This window comes from Acromyrmex echinatior, chromosome 13 (assembly GCF_024713525.1).
Source record: "Acromyrmex echinatior isolate Ae372 chromosome 13, ASM2471352v2, whole genome shotgun sequence".
NCBI classification, from domain to species: Eukaryota; Metazoa; Arthropoda; class Insecta; order Hymenoptera; family Formicidae; genus Acromyrmex; species Acromyrmex echinatior.
Genome location: NC_141864.1, coordinates 2,770,010 through 2,790,250, shown reverse-complemented (window position 1 = coordinate 2,790,250; position 20,241 = coordinate 2,770,010). Strand labels below are relative to the sequence as shown.

The 20,241-nt window shown below is 30.7% G+C and overlaps 1 protein-coding gene across 1 annotated transcript; it reads right to left on the bottom strand.

Moving 5' to 3' along the window:
- Positions 1-155: 155 nt before the first annotated feature.
- On the bottom strand, positions 156-20,148 carry SPARC (secreted protein, acidic, cysteine-rich). The gene is made up of 6 exons (XM_011070352.2): positions 19,673-20,148; positions 12,754-12,836; positions 11,490-11,711; positions 10,519-10,737; positions 9,352-9,702; positions 156-1,646 (listed from the first exon to the last, which is right to left on the bottom strand). Exons 2-6 carry the CDS (start codon positions 12,826-12,828, stop codon positions 1,590-1,592), a joined length of 924 nt encoding a protein of 307 aa, XP_011068654.1. The 5' UTR covers positions 12,829-12,836; positions 19,673-20,148; the 3' UTR covers positions 156-1,589.
- Positions 20,149-20,241: the final 93 nt, after the last annotated feature.

Genomic DNA, 20,241 nt, shown 5'->3' with positions numbered 1-20,241 from the left:
AATTGAAGTTAAACGGATGTGACTCTAACAACACAGGAAAAGGAAAGATAATATATTTATGAGCTCGAGAAAATGGCAGTGAGAGAGAGAGAGAGAGAGAGAGAGAGAGAGAGAGAGAGAGATGGGTATTACATGACATTACAAAGAAAACTCGAATAGTATTACTTCTCTTTATTGACGGAAAAAGGCAGTGATTTCATTACAAAAAGTCACATATAGAAAAATCGTGCGCTACAAGACTGCAAAAATTATACTATATAAGAAGCACGAACGAGTCGGCCATTTTCATGTCGAATCTTCTATGATAATACAGCACATCGGCAATATCTTTTCTCGGAGGAAGAATTTCCATGTTTTATCTAAGTCTTTACATGGCTGATTAAAGGACGGCGAAGCAAACGTTTCACGGATTTTCGATGGAGTGATTACGAAATGGCAAATAATGATGTAATATCCACCCCTGTGACGCTATTCAAACATTTCGGAATCTGCGCGTTCGTCGATAAAATATCCTGCTGCGTTTATTTTTAGCCCCGCGATTGTACGGACATATTATACGAACGAATCTGCCTCTCCCTTCGAGCGACGGATGACGCATTCCTTCTATCCGCAGCCCGAGCAAGTTTTCATTTATATGCTCATAATTGAAATACGCTTTTGTATTATATTCGAATTCAAATCATCCGAATGATGCTCGTAATAGAAATTGCTTTCGTAATTGTTTCCCATAGATTCCTCTGTTTGCTTCCGAATGGAAATTTTCTACGTTCACTCGTGAATCGCGTATTGCATTCAGTTGACGCTTAAATTCGAATTAATTGCGTCATGTGATTCCAAGTATCGAAGAGGATCGACGAGCGAGGGCATTCGATTACGCGGAAATTCGAAATTTCTCCCTGTCGGATCGAATCGTGATCGGTTTGTGATCGCAAATTCCGTCGTCTCGGGCAATGATGACTGCGCCTGTATTATTGAGGCGTCGAATTGTTTAATATCGGTTAATTGTCGGTTGGCAGGCCTCGGGTGCCGTCGTCAGCATCGACGACGACGCCTCCGTCCGCGCGGTATCGACTCGTTGATGCGCGCGGGACCTGCGCGCTGGCGCGTCCGTGCGCGCGCGCGCGCGCGTTGGCGAGGATTTTTCCCGCCATTTTTACCCAGCCGCCATCTCTCATCCAGTCTCTCGCCGACTCTCGCTGTTCCTCTGCCCTACCCTGCTCTGCGCGTCACCTGCGTCCTCCGCATCCCTTCCTGCCCGATTATTCCCGAATCCCGCTCGCTATTGTGTTCGCCTCGCCTCGCCTCGCCTCGCCTCGCCTCGCCTCGCCTCGCCTCGCCTCGCCTTGCCTCGCCTTGCCTTGCGTCCTGTCCTGTATCGCTCGCGCTGTTGTCCTTCTTATGCTGACTTTTCTGGACTTTTTTAAACGCAGTACGTTGCGGCAGCAAGATGTCATATGATTCAAATTTTCAAGAATTAATTGAAAGTATATCTCTCACAAAAAATTTTTTTTTGACAATAATAGTTTAAATAATAATTTTGCTGCCACAACGGTGCGACGAAGTCAGCTTCAAACTCCGGCTCGAATTCTCTAGTATTGCTCCTGGTTTGCCTCCGCTAGCTCATCGCATTTTTCTTCTATGTCGTCCTGAAATTGTCGTTATTATCGTTATCGACATTACAATTGAGAAAATTATTCAATGTTAATTGAATGTTTTCGTCAAATATAAAATGGGCTTGATGTCTTCAAATGTTTCTTTCAAATTTATCTTTTATATCATACGGAGAAAAATGTCTTGATTAAACAAACAAAAGGACTTAACAATAATAACATTTTGATGAATCCAACATTGAATTTCTAGTTATTTTATTCAAGTCTTACTCAGATAGCACAGAATATTTATAATAAATATTCATAAATATTTATTATTTATTTTTTTAAATATTATATAAATATTTTATACGTACTTCATATAAACTTTATTCGAAAACATTATTGAAATATAGATTACGTATTTTATATAATATTTATGATTAATATAAATAAATATCTTTAGCAAATATTTATTTGGATTAATAATGTCTTATTAAGTATTTTCACCCCAGATTTATAAGCACCCAATATTTATAAAATATTTACGAAATATTTGTAAATATTTATAAAATTTAATTTAAATATTTTTGTGGTCTTAGATTGTACAGATCATTTATTAAAAATAAAAGTTTATGAAATATTTATCATAAATGTTGTAATAAATGCTATAAAAATATCTAATAAGATATTATAATCCAAGTAATAAATACTTATTAGAAATCTTTATTTATAAATGTATTTACAAATATTACATTAAATATTTAGTCTATCTTTTAATAATATTTTGAATAAAGCTTTATATAAAATATGTATAAAATATCTATATGACATTTTAAAAAGTAATACATATTTATCATAAATATTCTGCGCCGTCTGGGATACCATTTACATATTGCAATATACATATGATAAATATTTTATAATATTTATAATAAATATTTATGATCTGTCCAATCTAAGATCACAAAAATATTTACGAAATATTAAAAATAATTCTTGCTTATATTAGGTGTTGGAATTAATTCGTAGCGTTTTACAAGTGATGGGAAGTACTTTCATTAATGTATTTTTTAATGCTCATGTGAAATAAATAACATTCTTTCATTTAAAAACGCTACGAATTAATTCCAACACCTAATAAAATATTTTCTAAATATAAATTATGCGTTTCGCGAATTTTCTCCATGTCCAGATCCATTCTTGGAATGCCAACGATTCGTGAACCTTGCAGTCCACTTCATCAGAACGAGGAGCAGCCTGATACTGTGCTCCTCGCCCTGATGAAATGGACTGCGAGGTTCACGAAACGTTAATATCCAAGAATGGATCTGGACACGGAGGAAACCCGCGAAACGCATAATCTTTGTATAGAAAGCACCGTGGAAGCCTTAAGAATATATTTTGTAAATATTTTCTTAGCATTGTTTGCTGTCTGGATAAAAATAATATAGCTCTCTGATTGGCGTCTACAATGAGCCTTATGTAAGAAATTATGTACGGCTTAAAGCTTAAGATTTACGCCTTAAAATTAATGTAAGACAGTCATAGTTTAATGTGAAGTAAATAATCGACTATGATTAGTAAATTTCTTAAGGCTTAGAACTTAAAACTTAAAATTTACGCCTTAAAATCTCATGTAGACGCCGTTTTATAATATCTTAAATAAATAATATATATAATATTTAAGACAAATGTAATAGGCTCTCTACAAATAAGCTATTGTTTACGTTTTAAGTCTTAAATCGTAAGAAATTAACCAATCATAGTCGAATGTGAGAAGAATAATCAATTGTAATTGGTCTATTTTTTATAGCTTGATACTTAAAGCTTAGGTAATGACTTATTGTAAAAAGCCTATAAAAATTAATAAGCCTCTACGAATATCAGTCTGTGATTGGCTTATGACATTTTAAGACTAAGACACTCTCAAATGTATTGATTATGAATATCGATTGTAGGATTAGCCTCGTTTTCTCTTTTCCCCGGATACCGTCCAATTCTTTTTTAGAGATTTAGAAATGTCCGGGGAGATTTTCTAAAGGCATCTAATTGTGAGCGTCCGAAATTTCAGGGAAATTTCTTCTAAATATTTTGCTTTGATTCCTCTTGCGCTATTCTATTATTCTGAATTTACAATAGATATAGTAATCCTTAAGAAATTGACCAATTGAATGCAAAAAGAACATTTGACCTGCGATCCGATTCTTATAGGCTTTTTATGCTCACAGCACTGTCAATGTTCTCACGTACGGTCGTCCGATTCACTCTCTGAACATTTTGCATGAGCGAAGTGACACTACAGATTTTTGAATTCGCGTGCTTACGGTTGATGTGAAAATGGGTCGGTGTGAAAGTCATTTTCACGGGAAAACGAGATCAATATGAATCTAAAAAATATCGTTAATATGTATCATTCATGAAACGCAGTTTATACTGGCTGCGTTCCATATAAAGCGCATATGTGTTATTCATTAGACGGTTAAGTTTCAGATAAAAAGATATTTGTATTAAGAATTGTATTAAGAATCACTCTAATATAGACTAAGCATGTCTGAAAAATAAATATCTACGTGGATATTTATCCAAAATAAATTACCGTGTCTTATATTTTTGTATTTAAGTATTATTTGGATAATTATAAAATTTATTTAAATTACATGTTTTAATTTAATTGTAAAAAGTTTATATAATCAATACACAAATCTTTTTTCTAACATATCAGAACAATATTTATAAATAGAAGACAATTATTTAATCAATATATGTTATCTTCGAATCCTCGAACGCAATTTCTCTCAATTATTACAATATATACAGCGCAGCCCATTCTGCAATTGCGTAAGCATAGTTGCATAAGTGGTTGCAGTTATAAGAATTAATCAATCAAAGTCAAATATGAGGAAAATATTCGATTGCGATTGGTCAATTCTTATAATTACAACCACTTACAGCTTACCGCTTACGCAATTGTAAAATGGGCTTTCTATTCATTGAATATCGATTGTGATTTTTACTAAAAGCAATATACAAATTATGTACCTCGTGATTACGTGAGATGATCCGAAACGCAATCGTCATTAGCGTTAATGAATCGGATCGATCGTTAGGGGCTGCGCACAATCAAGGAACAGAAAATAGAAACAGGAACAGAGAATAAGAATTTCAATCTATCAGAAACTGTGAAATTTTATAGTGCATCGTTTCTAATTGGTTGAAATTTTTTATTCTTTGTTCTTGTTCCTATTCTCTGTTCCTATATTCCTTGATTGTGCAGCCCCTTAGTATCGTAGAATTATGTGAGCGTCGTGGAGGTGAATCGGACCATAGCCAATGATTGATCAATTTCTAATATTAAATTAACACCCCTAATGAACAATTGAATGTGAAGTAATAATTATCCTTGACTATTCTTTGATCAATTGTACTAATCTACACAGTTTTATATGCGTCCGAAGTTGCAAGCAATCCAAACAGCGCACAATATTTATAAAATGTTTACAAAATATATTTGTAAATACTTATAAAACTTATTTTAAATATTTTGTAAATTTTTTGTGATTAGATTGCACAGATTATAAATATTTATTATAAATATTACAAATAATATGAAAAATTTATTATGTAAATATTGTAGTAAATGCTATGAAAATACTTAAATAAAAATTATAACTCAAGTAAAAAATATTAAAAATATATTTAAATTTATCATAAATATTACATAAAATATTTAATCTACAATTTAATAATATTTCAAATATAGCTTTATATGAAATATGTATAAAATATTTATGTGACATTTCAAAAAATGAATAATGAGTATTTATCATAAATAATATTCTGCGCTGAAGAAATGTTCGGAATTTTTGGCTAATAAGCTAAATAATTGGCTAATAAGTTAATTTTTGGCTAATAGCTTTTTGAAAATTTTAATATGACACTCTTATGTTAATATGATCAAAAATTCTTTTTATTCTCATTAAAATGCCATTCTGGACCTTTTTATTAATTTAATCAAAACATTTTTATCAGTGTATTTATAATTGTATCAAAAAAATATTCTGTTTGTTAATACAGAGACTTTCTATACTGATCACAAAATGTTAATGAAAAGTCCGTGTAAAGAATTCCATGTGCCAAGATATTCTTTTTTCATCTGTTTTCCTGAGAGGAGAGAAACTTTTTTTTTCTTTTCTTTCTTCGTTATATAAATAGTATAACATTTCTCAAAAGAATATATGATTTACAAAACGTAAAGCTATGAGATGTTTCCTGCTCGCAATTAAATATAAAATCATATTTATATAAATATGTAACTGCATGCAGAGTAAAAAATTACATAGTCGCTGAAAAGCAAAAATATATTACTATTTTAAAATTCAGAACGAACGATTATTTTACCGTTATAGTTTCATTGCCAATCTTACTTTTTATATGTATATATCTATGATTAATTAACAAGTAAAATAAGTCACAAATTCTTATTTTACAAATTCCATGTACATATGATAACGATATGTACGTATTCATGTTAAATATATATATATATTTATATAAATATATATATTACAGAATATAATACAATCATTATACACATCTTATATTAAAATATTTGCAAAACAGTTTGAGAAATGCACATATAACACATTTATATCAAGACAAATCTAAGTTTCTGCGTTATAAAAATAAAATTAGTATAAAGAATCTGCAAGATTTTAATCCTTAAGGGGGCATCTTTGATGACTTCCAAAAAATTTTTTTTGCTGATTTTTATTCCTACATGTGTAGAATATCCTCTTGTAAAAGGATTTTTTGAAATTCGCAATATTAATGGAACTATGAGTTCAAATATGAAAGAACGCATGGACCTTCAAACGCTTGCCGGCGCAACAGCGTTTGTAAATCCTGTTCAGGTTACAATTCAAAGAAAACCAATAGATGTCGGTTGTAGTCTAGTCTTTGAAGATCTTATTGAATTTTTTGAAGAAGAAGGTTATTATATAATCCCACATGGTGTTGCAGAATAATCGTAAGTGCATTGAAACTGTTGATAATATAAATAAAATAAAAATAAAACTTTAAACGCATTTTTCTCAAAATTATATTTTTGATGAAAGTGATAACTAAAAAAGTAATTAAGATAGCATCTTTCTTTTTCCTTTTGATCCTAACACTTTTGCGCATGGCATGAACTAGAATTAAGTTTTAACAACAAAAGTTCAATTTTTCATAAACAAAGAAGTAAGATTTTTTTTGACAAAAATCAAATCTTTTTTTTTAATGCCGTCATTTTTATAAATTTCATGCAATTCACTTTATTCTAGTTCATGCCATAGCGACACTCATATAATTAATAAAAATTAAAGAAATTTTCAGATCATTTGCACAAGTCACTTCTACCATAAAGGCAAGCGTTTTTCCCCTACTTCGATCCCCATTTTCAAATATCAAACTGTATCTTTTTATAAATAAAAAAATTTTTTGCTCTCTAAATAATTTCATGCAAAACCCCGTATTTCTCTATATTATATGCAACAGATTTTTTTTTAATTCATAAAAAAATTAATTTTACGACCGTCAAAGATGAAAGCCTCTTTAATAATTAATTGCATGTCATTCGTGTCCTGCACGTTTCTTTTTTTGAAAAATTAAGTAATATTAGTTATAATATTTATATACAATTTGTATAAATACACAACTTTATAAATAATTTCTAAAGATGTTAAGTATAATAAATAATAAGAATCACTTAACCCTCAATTATAGTGGTGAGGTACAAACGTACTCCACCGCACACAATTTCGCAATTATTTCTCGCGTGGCACAAGCAACGTTCCCATACAGTACAGAAACATTGCAGAAACATTGCAGAATGATTTCACTGAAACATTGTAATATTGCATGATGGTCGCGAAACATTGCTGAATCATTGTTGCAAAATTCCAACAATGTTAAGATGTCCGCTTTTTGTTATGTTGCAACAAAACATTCCAGCAATGTATTTGAATAAATTTGTTTACGAAGACTAAAATGAAAACTATTTTCTGTACATATATCTCACTAACTTTAATTTTTCTACAAATTGCATTTCTAGTGATATATACTTTCCAAAAACAATTTTTTATGATAAAACTATAAAATATTTCAATAAATGTAGTATTAATTCTGAAGAATAAATTTATTCGCAAGGATAAAGTATATATGTGTGTACCCCGAGCAAATCACAAATATTATTCACATTAACATAATAATATAGTCGTTTGATAAGTTAATCATGGATTAAGTTAATCCTAGTGATTCTTTTCAATTCGAAGTCATTCCGAGTCAATTAGAATCGATTAAAAAATAACGATATGAAATTTATCAATAAAGCTCGGGCGCTGATTTATTCCTGCGTGCACATTAGGCATAAATACATCATCGAGCACATAATTAATATTTCGATAAATCATTTTCAGTAATTTAATTATCCGATAGTGATGTGTTGATTGTATCCAAACTCGATATTATACAATCTTTTGATTTCATATTTAAAATAAATATAAAATTTAGCTAATGAAATAGCTGTCAAATAATAGATTAATAAATTTTTTATTTGAAATATAAAAATGGATTATATTAATTATTATCATAAAAACTGTTAAACCAAGACTGTACTACATAAATATAAAAAATTATATTTTTATATTATTATTATAGTAACAATTAAAGAATTACAAACAATATTAAGAATCTTTATTACAGAATTACAGTTTTGTAATGTTTCTGGAATATTATAGGCATATTACTGACATCTTACAGACATATTATTAATTTACATTTCTGTAATATCTCTGCAATATAACATTATGCAATATTGCAACTTTGCAACAATATTGCTTCAATTTTCTGTACTGTATAGATTGTCACGCCTTATATATTCTTAGTATTGGTTCGTATCTCACACTAGGAGGATACGCAACAGGCACTATAAACAAAAATATTATTTGTTTGGAGTACGTTTATACTTCGCGAGTGATGTTACGCAAGTATTTTTTATTTTATTTTTCTTTTCAGATAGTTTTATGCATGAATCGCAATATATTCAAGGAATAAATTTAAGAAGTAAATTATTCAAGACACTACTTCAGAATTATGTTAGTTGTGCGTGTGATGAATAGACATAGACTGTAATTTATAATCAAATGTGTATGTTTTTACTAAAGGCAAAACAGATTATTTTTTAGCCTTTCAAAATTGATGGTAATTTTTTTCCTTTATAGATTTTATCAATAAATATCTGTTGCTAGTAAAGTTCATTAGTAGACTGATTGAAAACTGAATTATAATCTAAGATTAATGTTATTGTCAAAAAAAATATCTTTAAGTCAACCTTGTTAAAAGTTAGAAGAAAATCTTTATTTTTATTATTTAGAGCTCTACAAACTTTATTTTCTATTATGTTTGTAATAAATGATTATTTTTTAGTTTCAAGATATTGATTTATTATATCAGACCAAACAAACACCAACTTTTTAAATTGCATTTTAGTTAAAACTCTTATTAAAATTTACAGAACTACCACACGGATGTGGTCGTGTTGGCCAGATTTTACCGATGAAGTTGAGGGTTAATAATATTTATTTATTTGTTAAAATGAATGACCAATATCGTGTGCAGTAGATTCAGAAAATTATCGTGTGCATAATATAAGGATTAATATTCTGTTAATATTTCTTAAGAAAAATCATTCTCGAGAAAAATAAGAAAAAAGAAGAGATACCTCGTCGAGTTGCAGGCATTTGCCCCATTCAACCAGCGTGATTTTGTGATCGTTATTGATGTCACAGGAATCGAGGAAGGGCGCGATGCAGTGTTCGAGAGCCATCAAGGGCGCCTTAATCGGGAAGAGCTCGTGCCTAGATACCGTTCGGTCATGTGGGTGGCCGTCCAGGTCGCACCACTTCCAAATAGCTGCATTCGACCAGCGTAAAGTGTGATTGGTCTCAGCTTCTCGCTGCATCTTCAGATAATGCGATGACAGCTCTTGACGGTCTGCCAAATCGCGCATGATGTTGAATAGCCAGTCGCGCATTCGCCTGGGAAAGTCGGCCATGTCCTCTTCCTTGCACATCTACGCGCATTAAAGAATTTTGTATATATATATATATATTACATATATATAAATGTATCGCGTAATCGAAAAACACTTTTAAAATACACATGCTTTTGATATTTTATCGTTGATAATTTTTCTATTTTTAACTCTCTAGAGCTGATACCCAAATCTGTAACACATTTACTGACGCTCAATCTGTATGTGTATAAAACTTCTTGGGGAATAATATGTTCAAAATGCAAACATAAGGGTATTTAAAGCAAAATTGTGGATCGAGACTAAGACGTCTTAAAGACATCTTTTAAACGTTATATTATAAAACATTTTAAATTGTTCTCTGAGCTCTATTTGATTTATGTCAATTAAAAGGCACTAATTAATTTCAAGAAATCAAAACAACTCGTATAAAAAAATAAATACTACACTGAAAGAAAAGATTGGCTAAATATGGTATAGCATTTTTAATTCGATGCAGTAGCCAATTAAAAATGCTGTGCCATATTTTACTATCTAATTTGCTGCAGCAGCCAATCTTTTCTTTCGGTGTGAGGATATTCTAATAATAAGAATAATACACAAATTTGTAGATGTTACATAAACAAATTAAATTTGTTGACTTTTTTTATAAAGAAATTTATAATTGAATAAATTCAATATACCTAAGTTAGCGCTCCGAAAGTTTAAAGTTATTTTCAGTCGGAAATCACTGAGATAGATACGCGAGTTAACAGACGGAAAAATGTTGTGTGAGTACAGTTTATTGTGTGAAAATAATGTACGGCTTTTTTTACAAGGACCGTTCTGTCACATCTGTGACAGAATGATACTTACAGGCATCTGTCGACACTCGCCATAGTATACGATGTGGACATGTTGATAATCGGGACCTCTGCACCTGGCGTCATCGGTGTCGCAGAAGCAACGCGCCTGGTAGACCTCACAGTCACTGCCCAAGGTCTCATTGTAGTTGGTGCAGACCTTGCGACGCGGATCGACCTCCTGGTTGCAGAGCTCCACGCAAACGCACTCAGCCGTGCCCTCCTCCGTATTCTAAAATCGAAGAAATTTCACTTTCCTTTTTATTCCTGTCTGTCTTAAAGAGAGGACAAAATTCTTATTTCATATTTTAAACACTCAATCTCTGTATATCTCTCTCGTTTACTTTCACGTTTGGCACTTAGGTCCATTTCTATCAATGTAGATTAATTTTAATCTCGATTCAATTTAAACTATTCATATTTTTCTAATTCTTAAAACCAGAAAAAGATGAAAAGTAAGTTGAATCGTAATTAAAATTAATTTACATTTGTAGAAACGCCTTAGTTGCATTAAGCATACGTTATTACTTTTTTATTAGAAGTTGACAAATCACAAAAATATAAATAAACAAATAAACGTTAAAATTGATGGATCAAATCTTGGCAGATAAGACTAAAAATTCAATTCTACAAAAAATTATTTCTTTGAAATGAAAATAATTTTTTTAAATATGAACAAAGAAATATTTCTTTAAAATGAAGATTTTTTTCAGTATAGGTGAATGTCAGAAAGCAATCTTAAGTTTCTTATTTATTAATACATATATAGTATATACAAATTGAATTATTTAAGCATTAAAGATCGTTATAGGTCTTTAATTCCCATTTCCTTATTGATTGTTTTCTTATTGATCGTCTTGTTCATATATATATATATATATATATATATATATATATGTGTGTGTGTGTGTGTGTGTGTGTATATGTAGCAATATAAAATAATTATCATTGATTCATGAATAAAAGAGAGCTTTCTCGACGAACCTTGCAAACACGTCCAGCGCCGCAATGCTTGTCCATGCACGGGTCCTGAAGCAAACGCTGCTGCTTCGATCCAACCTCGTTTCTGCCATTTTCAAGAATGACCTCAGCCTCCTCCGCCGTCGCCGCCTCCTCGGCTATTTCGTCAGCTTCCAGCATGTTCATGATCTCATCTTGCACGGGTGCCTCTGTCGTGGTCGTGCGACGCCGATATTTTCGTCTGCGCTAGGAATCGATTAATATAAACTTCGATTAATACTCTTTTTCTTTCTCTCTGCTTCGTACTTTGTAATACTTTTGACGATAGAAAATGAGCGAGTAAAATACTGTAGAAAGCTTTCCGTACTTCTCGCTTTGTCATTTCTTTTCCAAGAAAACTTTGAAAATTTCTCATTGTAGTGCAGAATATTTAAATTACTCAAGTTCATATCTTTTTTCTATAAATGTGTTATATTTAGCATTATCACCATTATTTATCTCTCCAAGTTTTTTAGAGTGAGAATCTTACTTTAAAAAATAAAAATTGAGCTAGTCTTGAAAGCACAATTTTCATTTTTCAATTTTTAAAAGTAAAATTTTACTTTTCGGAACGAAATTCACTTTAAAAGTTTTAAACCATAACATTTTACACAGAGAAATGCTAACAAAAAATTTAGACGGAATCTAAGGAATTAAATTAAAAAATATTATACTTTAATTTACAGTACTCATAAATATTGATGAAATTTATAATTATGAAAATTCCTGGTTTTTAAATAAAAGAATTTTTAAGTAAGGAAAACTCATATTACTTGCTAAATTAAAAATCATATATTCTGATATCTATTCTTAACAAAATAAACTTCATATATTTCGAACATTTGAAGAACAACTATTTTTCTGTTGTAATATTCATAAAGGAAGATTTAAATGTTCCCTACAAATTACTTTTAAGCGCTACTGCACTAAAAAAAAAAATTTAAAGATCTTAAAAACACACTTTAAAAAATATAAAAGTACTAAGTAATAAATATTTACTCAATAAAAAAATGATAGTGAAATCGAATTAATAATTTCTATAAAATAAATATATGTTTATAGACATTTAGTAAATACTTAAAACTATTCAAACATATATTTATTTTAAGAGTAGTTTAATTCTTCTAGTTTTTAAATTAAAAAAAAATTTTTTTTCATTTCTCTCGTTCGGCTATGATAATTTTGAATATAATGATTTTAAGATTGAAAAAATTATATTGCGATATATATTATTAAAAGATAATAATACCTGAGCAGATGACACGTCCACTATTAGAACCGTCACCAGCAACGCGATCAGCAGCAGCTGTAGCTTCGTCGACATTGCGATCTCTGTGATAAATTGATGATGAATATATGCAAGATGCCTTCCTTTTAAAATAATCGATCTAAAGTAGAATATGATCTCAATCTTAACGAAGTTTGATAGCATCCAGAGTGCAGTAGTATCTTTATAATTTCAGACACGTTCCCGTTACTGGCAATTTACAAGCCTCGTAAACTATGACCCATTCATTGTAGGATACATCGTATCTTCATAAGTCGCTCTAGAGAAGTTTGGCTCGCGTAATTGATCAAATTAACCACCACGATTCAGGAAGGAGGACTTAACGTAAACTATTTTCGTCCTCTACTTCCCTCTTAAGTAAGACCCTAGAAACTCGGATTATTATCAATCGAGCGAGAGCTTTACTTGACGATCGGATTCTATCCCTCGAGGAGCCATTCATCGAAAAACTTTTGAAAGCTCCCGAATTCTGTATTCGCCGCGAAAGCAGCTGGTAGAAAAGTTGAGATTTTTCTCGGAATAGATTCAAGTTTCTCGGTGCGTCGAAAGGGGTTAATATCCCTGAGCTAAATCGGGTGCAAGCAGGTTTGAACGTGTAAATAAGCCATCATTTCTCGCGCGTAATGCTTTATTGCCACGGCGTTTCCAGTTGATATCGGCATGAAAGACGAATGACATTTCCTTGCGACACTCGTACTAACTCGTACTATTTAAAAAAATCGACGATGTACGCACGCACGCACGTACGCACGCACGCACACATGGCACCGATCAACGCGAGCGCGGGTCAACGCGAGAGACCAGAGATAAATCTCGCGGGACCTTAATAAGAGCAACGAAGCGATAACCCAGATATTTGAAAATCAAATCGCTTTGGATACATCCGAGTCACGAGCGCTCTTTTAATAATAATATATAATATATAATATATGTGACTTTATTACGACGCTGTCTTTTCTTCGTACGTCGCACGCGACGTTTTGTCTCTTCGCTCTCGTTGCCTTTCGCGGATGATAAAGGGTGTTTTTTTAAGCCCGATAGATTTTTTTAAGCCCGATAGAACTTAAAATTGTAAAAACTAACACAAAAATTAAATTATAATCAAAAAATTTTTTTTAGTCGAAAGATCAATGCATGGCATTAACATTTGAAAATGATTTCGGGCATATGGCCACCGCGGCTGTTTAATTTAATTTTTTTTAAAAAACACCCTTTACAATCGGTTTACGCGTCGCGACTTAATTGCAGCGTTTTAATAACGACGAAGGACGCGCGCATGTAATGTAACGTCAGCAATTGGTTGCTGCTTTCGTCAGCGGTGAAATTTGAACGCTATGAAATTTGTACGAATTCGACTCATAGATTTACATAATCATGTAATCTCCGTTTAATGCGCAACTTTTATTTAGACGCAATATTACTTAAATATAAATATATTTTGATTTGAATATATTTCGATTGTCATATATATCCAATTGGATATACTTATATAAGTCCTATGTAGGTGCATCTTTTATTAATTTTTTTTTACACACACATTTCATAAATATTTTTAGAAACACGTATAAATATTCATAAACATATATAATTATATATGAAATATGTCCATACATGTTCATACAGCCTTCTTTTTTTTGTAAAATTACTTTTTAGTGTAGAAATAATAATAGTAATGTGAAAACATAAAAAATAATTAAAGAGATAATTTTCGCATTTTTGAAAAAAACAAGTTTGGAAAAATGTAAAAAAAAATTGCTCATACATAATTATGCATAATTTTATATATAATTATATATAAATAATTTTTTTACATTTCTCTTCAAACTTGCTTTTTTCTAGAACAAATAGTGCAAAAATTACTTTTTTAATTATTTTATTCATTTTCACATTATTATTATTATTTCTACTACATTAAAAAATAATTTTACAAAAAAAAAGGACGCACGAACACGTATGGATATATTTCATATACATAATTATACATGTTTATGAATATTTATGTATATTTACGTATGTTTATATATATTTATACATTTTCATGCATGAAAAATTTTTTACCGGGAGCTTTTAAATAAATACATTGTAAATATTTTTGGTAATACATTGGTAAATATTTCATTGATCTTAGATTGCATAGATAAACATTTATTATAAATATTATGAAACATTTATTGTAAATTTTGTAAATGCTGTGGAAATAATGAAACATAATTCAAATAAGAAGTACTTGACGGAAATATTTATTTATATTTATTTCATAAATATTACATTAAATATTTAGTCCATCTTTTAATAATATTTTGAATATAAAGCTTTATATAAAATACGTATAAAATATTTATATAACATTTCAAAAAATGAATTATAATAAATATTTATCATAAATATTCTGTGCTGTCTGAATAGGATCACAATTTAGTAAAAATCAATCCATTTATACAATGTATAAATATATATTATATTCTGAAAATTTTTAGAGTAAACCTTATTATAAATAATGTGAAATCTCTTAAAGATTGAAACTTTTTTTCATGACTAACTCGTCTTGAAAAGCTAGATATAAGATTAAAAATTCTTTTTATTTAGATTATACATATTATTTTCGATATTTTATTTAAACAATATGTCGTTTAAAGGATAAAAAAGAGTGAGAATGAACTTGGAAAAAGTGCTTATGTGAAATTTGCAATCTATGTATACATATCACCGAATATAAATAAAATATAAGTATCCTAATAATACTATGTATAGGCGTTTGGTTAATAAAAACACGAACGTTTCCTGTTATATAAACACAATTATTCGGCTTACTGTCAAGTGTTCCATCCAATTGTATTTATGAGATGTTACACAATTCGTTAAGTCAATGTTTCAATAAGCTCATGAATTCAGAGGATAACGTGCGCCATTTCTTCGCTTTCCACTAACCAAGGGATCACGTGATACAAACAATTGGAACCAAATACAAAATCAACGTGATTTGTATACTCTCTAAATTCTTCAGAGTGGAATTTCACTCTAAAGAATGAAAATTGAGCTAGTTTCGAGAAAGAATGTCTCAAGTTTCAATCTTTAAGAGTGAGATTCATTCTAGAAGAGCATATTTGTGCATTGTATGAACGCGCATCTATTTTCATATTAAATTGTCCTCCAAACAATTTTTTAAAATAAAACTTTCGATAAAAATTATCGAAAATTAATATAAAGTAAAAAATACGTCTGATATAATATATAATATATGTGTACTAATAGCATGATATAATATTTGTATATATCAAATATTATGTTATACTATAATATACAGTAGCTACACATATATATTATAGCTATTTCTGAATCTCTATTCAAGACCTGAATAATGTCTTTTTATAGTCATAAACCAACATAAACTGTAAAAAGATTTGATCAAATATGAAGTAAAAAAAAAAAATAATAATACACTCACACTGTCAGAGAAAAATGTACTACATTTTAATAAATATTTGTTTGAATAGTGCCAGTTAAATATGTACTAAATATAAACATATATTTATTTAGAACAAGAACAATTCATTTGGTTTAATTATTATTATTTTTTATTTAACAAATATTTCTCTCCTGTCAATAAATACATACAATTAATACATTAAATAATTTATTAAAATTTAGTACATTTTTCTCTCTTCACTCTACGTAATTCGTTTTGCGCATTTATAATTTATCAATTTAAATTTCTTAATTTTCATGGCTTTCTTCGTTGCCAAACCGACTACTGAATCAATAATCGTGCATTATCAATTGTGTAGTATCTATACAATAAGTTAATCTTATCGAGTATTCAAAAAATTACGTAATTCTTTATTTTAATCGCTACGTAATACGTAACCATGTAGCCAAGCTGAACGAGAGAAGAGTAAAGATTTCCATATGTAACGTGTTAAGGTCTCGAGTTTTCTCCATATGGAGAACGTGCCGGTCCCAACGATCCGGCAGTCGTCTCGACGTCGAAGTGTGCGTTCGCGATGCGTCGAAGTGCGTTCGCGATGCGTCGCGCGGTTTCTCCGGAAACGCTCGTTCTCCAACGCAGCCGCGCGCGTAGGAATCGAGGCACATGGCCCCTTTTTTTTTATCGCGCGGTTCGCCAACGTGGGCGAAACGTCTCTGCCAGTGGACGAAAGAAACGAAAATGTAATTCCTTTATAACAAAAAGAAATCGTGCCTTCACAGCTGTTATTTATCTTTACACGTAACAACGAAAATATCAGAGATGTTCCAATTTCTAAAAGATCAATCTTTTCAAACGACAATAGTGATCTTAAACCGATCTATTTTGCGAAAAATTGATTTTTCTAACTAAAAGAGACTACCTTAAATTGATCTCTTTGTAAAGAATTCTTTTTTTTAACAAAAGAAACTATTTTGAAGCGATCTTTTTGTAAAAAATCGATTTTTAGCGAATCGATCCGAAGATCGCACATCCCTAGTTCACATATCTATCGCAAAACTTGATAAGGACTAATCAATATAAACGCGGGTTCTTTACAATTACAGTTAAAATTATACAACTGAATATATCTAATAATACACAAGTCAGCAATGGGTGCAATTCAAAGCGCAGTGAAATAAAAAGCAATCTGCACGCGTAAATAACTGCAGAATAATCATGAATTTTATCAATTAAAATTAAAATTAATAAAATAAATACCACAATGCTTTTGGTTATAGCTTCTGAAAAAGAAAAGAGTAAATGGATGCATTATATAAAAATAAAACAAAATAAAATAAATACTCGAGTTTCTATTGTTAAAAAGGTGACTAAACGTTTGAAGTGGAACAGAATTTTCCATCGAAATAGAATACAATAATGTAGATGGAGTCGTGCTTGTGAAAATTTTATTCTTATTTCATTTTATTTTAAATTCTATTTACTTCGTCTATATTTTCTTTAAAGCAGTCATTACGTTCACAAAACGCCTAATCCCATAAAATTGGGAACATCATGAATGTTTCTTCGTTATTAGTCCTATGTGCCAGCTTCACCAACGCGGAATTAAAAGTTAACTAGTTTGCCGACGAGATACTCCAGTTAATATGCGTTGATTCGATTCATCTCGTTCAATCTGCTTGTCGACGGGCGGAAGTTTATGCACGACTTGATATTATTACGAATAATAAAATGTATGGAACGCATATGTATAAATCCTAATGGAAAATTGTTCGTAAATCCGTATCCGTAAAATGATTATAAAGGAACTGGATCATAAAAGATTGTTATAAAAATTGTATGTAATATGACGATGTAGGTAGAATTCGAACAAATGTTTTCAGAGATAGAAGTGTCTTTATCTATTTTCGTTATTCTTTCTTGCTTTTCAAAGAATGCTTTAGTATATTTATTCTTCTTATATGTAAGCTTATATATGAATATGCGTTCTTATTATGGAAGAATAAGAGTATTAAAAAATAAATTCGCGTCTTCTTATCGATCTTAGTTTTGAACTCTTGGGATATCATGCGGCGTAATATGGCGACATGAGAAGAGGTCGAATGAATGATCTACTGGAAATAACAAGTATAGGACATCACTTCTATTTTAAGTCGCTAAGAGAAAATTATGAATTTCGTTACTTTTAAGGTCTGCTTTCTACAACTAAACTGGTGTAACTTTTGGAACTTAAAGTGAAATAGATATATTTGATTTTTGGCAAAAACGAGAAAAAAGTTCTAATGCAGAAATAAAAATATATCTATAATTTACGCTACTCGTCGCAATTGATTTCTTTTCCATTCATAACTTTGTGGCAATTACAATAACCGATACAACGTAATGTAACTTTAAACATAATGCGAAAATTTGTAGTAAATAATAGTAAATGACACATCTTTTCCTTAATAATTTGCGCTTCAATAAACAAAGGATGTTGGATTTCCGTCCTAGAAAGGACACGATTTCCGAGAAATACATGACAAGAGATAAGTATTATAATTGTGAGTACGCCCACTGATATAAAACGTCTATCGTATGCAGTTCTTCACGTACAAATGACTCACATTAATCGCTGTGTGTGAAAATTAATATGGTTAAGACACTTTTATCGCGGTAATTTTATTTGGAGTACATCAGTTTTATCTTCTTCAGTTATTTCACTTATAAAGATACTTTCAATCTGACGATAAAAATTGATGGTGTAAACTTCGAGAAGCAGAAACTAGTGCTATTACAAGAAGCTCGAGGAATTTCGTTAAAATAAGAGAATCGCTAGAATCATTCATGAAAAGATTTTTCGATGAAGACCCTTTTCATGTTTGAATTCTGATTGCCAGCTACCTAGTGGCAGTCTCTTTATTTTCATATCTGTTATTATACATTTCGCAACTCAGACACATTCAGGTACTTACTTATTCTACAATACGATATCATTCTTCATTCGTACACAAACATCTAAAAAATAACTTTGCTACTTTTTTACTAATTCATACATTAAAAAAATTTAATGTATAAATTAGAAGTGTTAAAAAACGTCAACATTGTTATTACTTAGGAATATATACTTATAATCTACATTAAATGACATACTCGTAAAAAAGTATAATTTATTTAGAATAATTATTTTAATTATTTTAGTATGTGTGGAATTAATACACTTTTAAAACGTATTAAGATTAATAAGACGCACAAGATATTTTAATAGTTTTGATATTTTAACATAATCAACTTTCTACAATATAATGATCTATATTTGAATAGATTATTAAATGTAATATTTATATAGTACATTAATCGATAAAAATAGTGAATAGTGTTCGGAAATATTTTAAAGGTAGAAACCTTTTATATTTTTCTGAATTTGATATTTTGGCAAAGCAGTGTACGAAATGAAAATTCATAAGATTACCGTACCTCGCGTTGGCTTTCTTCGCAAATCGCTTCTGTCGTTCTCTTCTTCAGCAAGAAAGATTGAGAAAAGAACAGCCCTCCAAATCGGTCGCTGGACCGGTACAGACTGCGTTCGCGAGGCACATTGCGGCGGTGCCGCGCCGTGCCGAGCGGAACGCGCGGCCAGAGAGGAGAGATGATCTCATCTCTTGCGTTTTTCTCTCTTCCTACACCCTCATCTGATCTTTCTGCCGTACGCGTATGCGTATGCGTATGCCCCGCAGTCACATTCTTACGCAATACACGCAACCGATCACCTCGATGATATCTCAAACGTTCTCATTCGTCTCGACGAATTTCGACATTGGCACCCTCGAAGGGTTGCTCGGATCACTTGCAAAAATTCAAATAAAAAGTACTCTAATGAAGGGTGGTGTCAGTCCGAGCGAATATAATGAATCTTATAACAATCAACCTGTAACTTGTCTTAGTTATAAGTTTGCTCTGAAAATAATATGGTATTCTCTAAAAAAGTTTTCGAGCGAATCAAAATTGGCTCAATTTTCTCTAGATTGAAATTTCACACTAAAGAA

Excerpts from the sequence above, each read along its gene's own strand:
- SPARC (XM_011070352.2), bottom strand. The coding sequence starts at position 12,828 with ATGTCGACGAAGCTACAGCTGCTGCTGATCGCGTTGCTGGTGACGGTT. Across the intron at positions 11,712-12,753 it reads TGGACGTGTCATCTGCTCAG|CGCAGACGAAAATATCGGCG; the intron begins GTATTATTATCT and ends ATCGATTCCTAG. Across the intron at positions 1,647-9,351 it reads AATGCCTGCAACTCGACGAG|GACGACATAGAAGAAAAATG; the intron begins GTATCTCTTCTT and ends CGACAATTTCAG.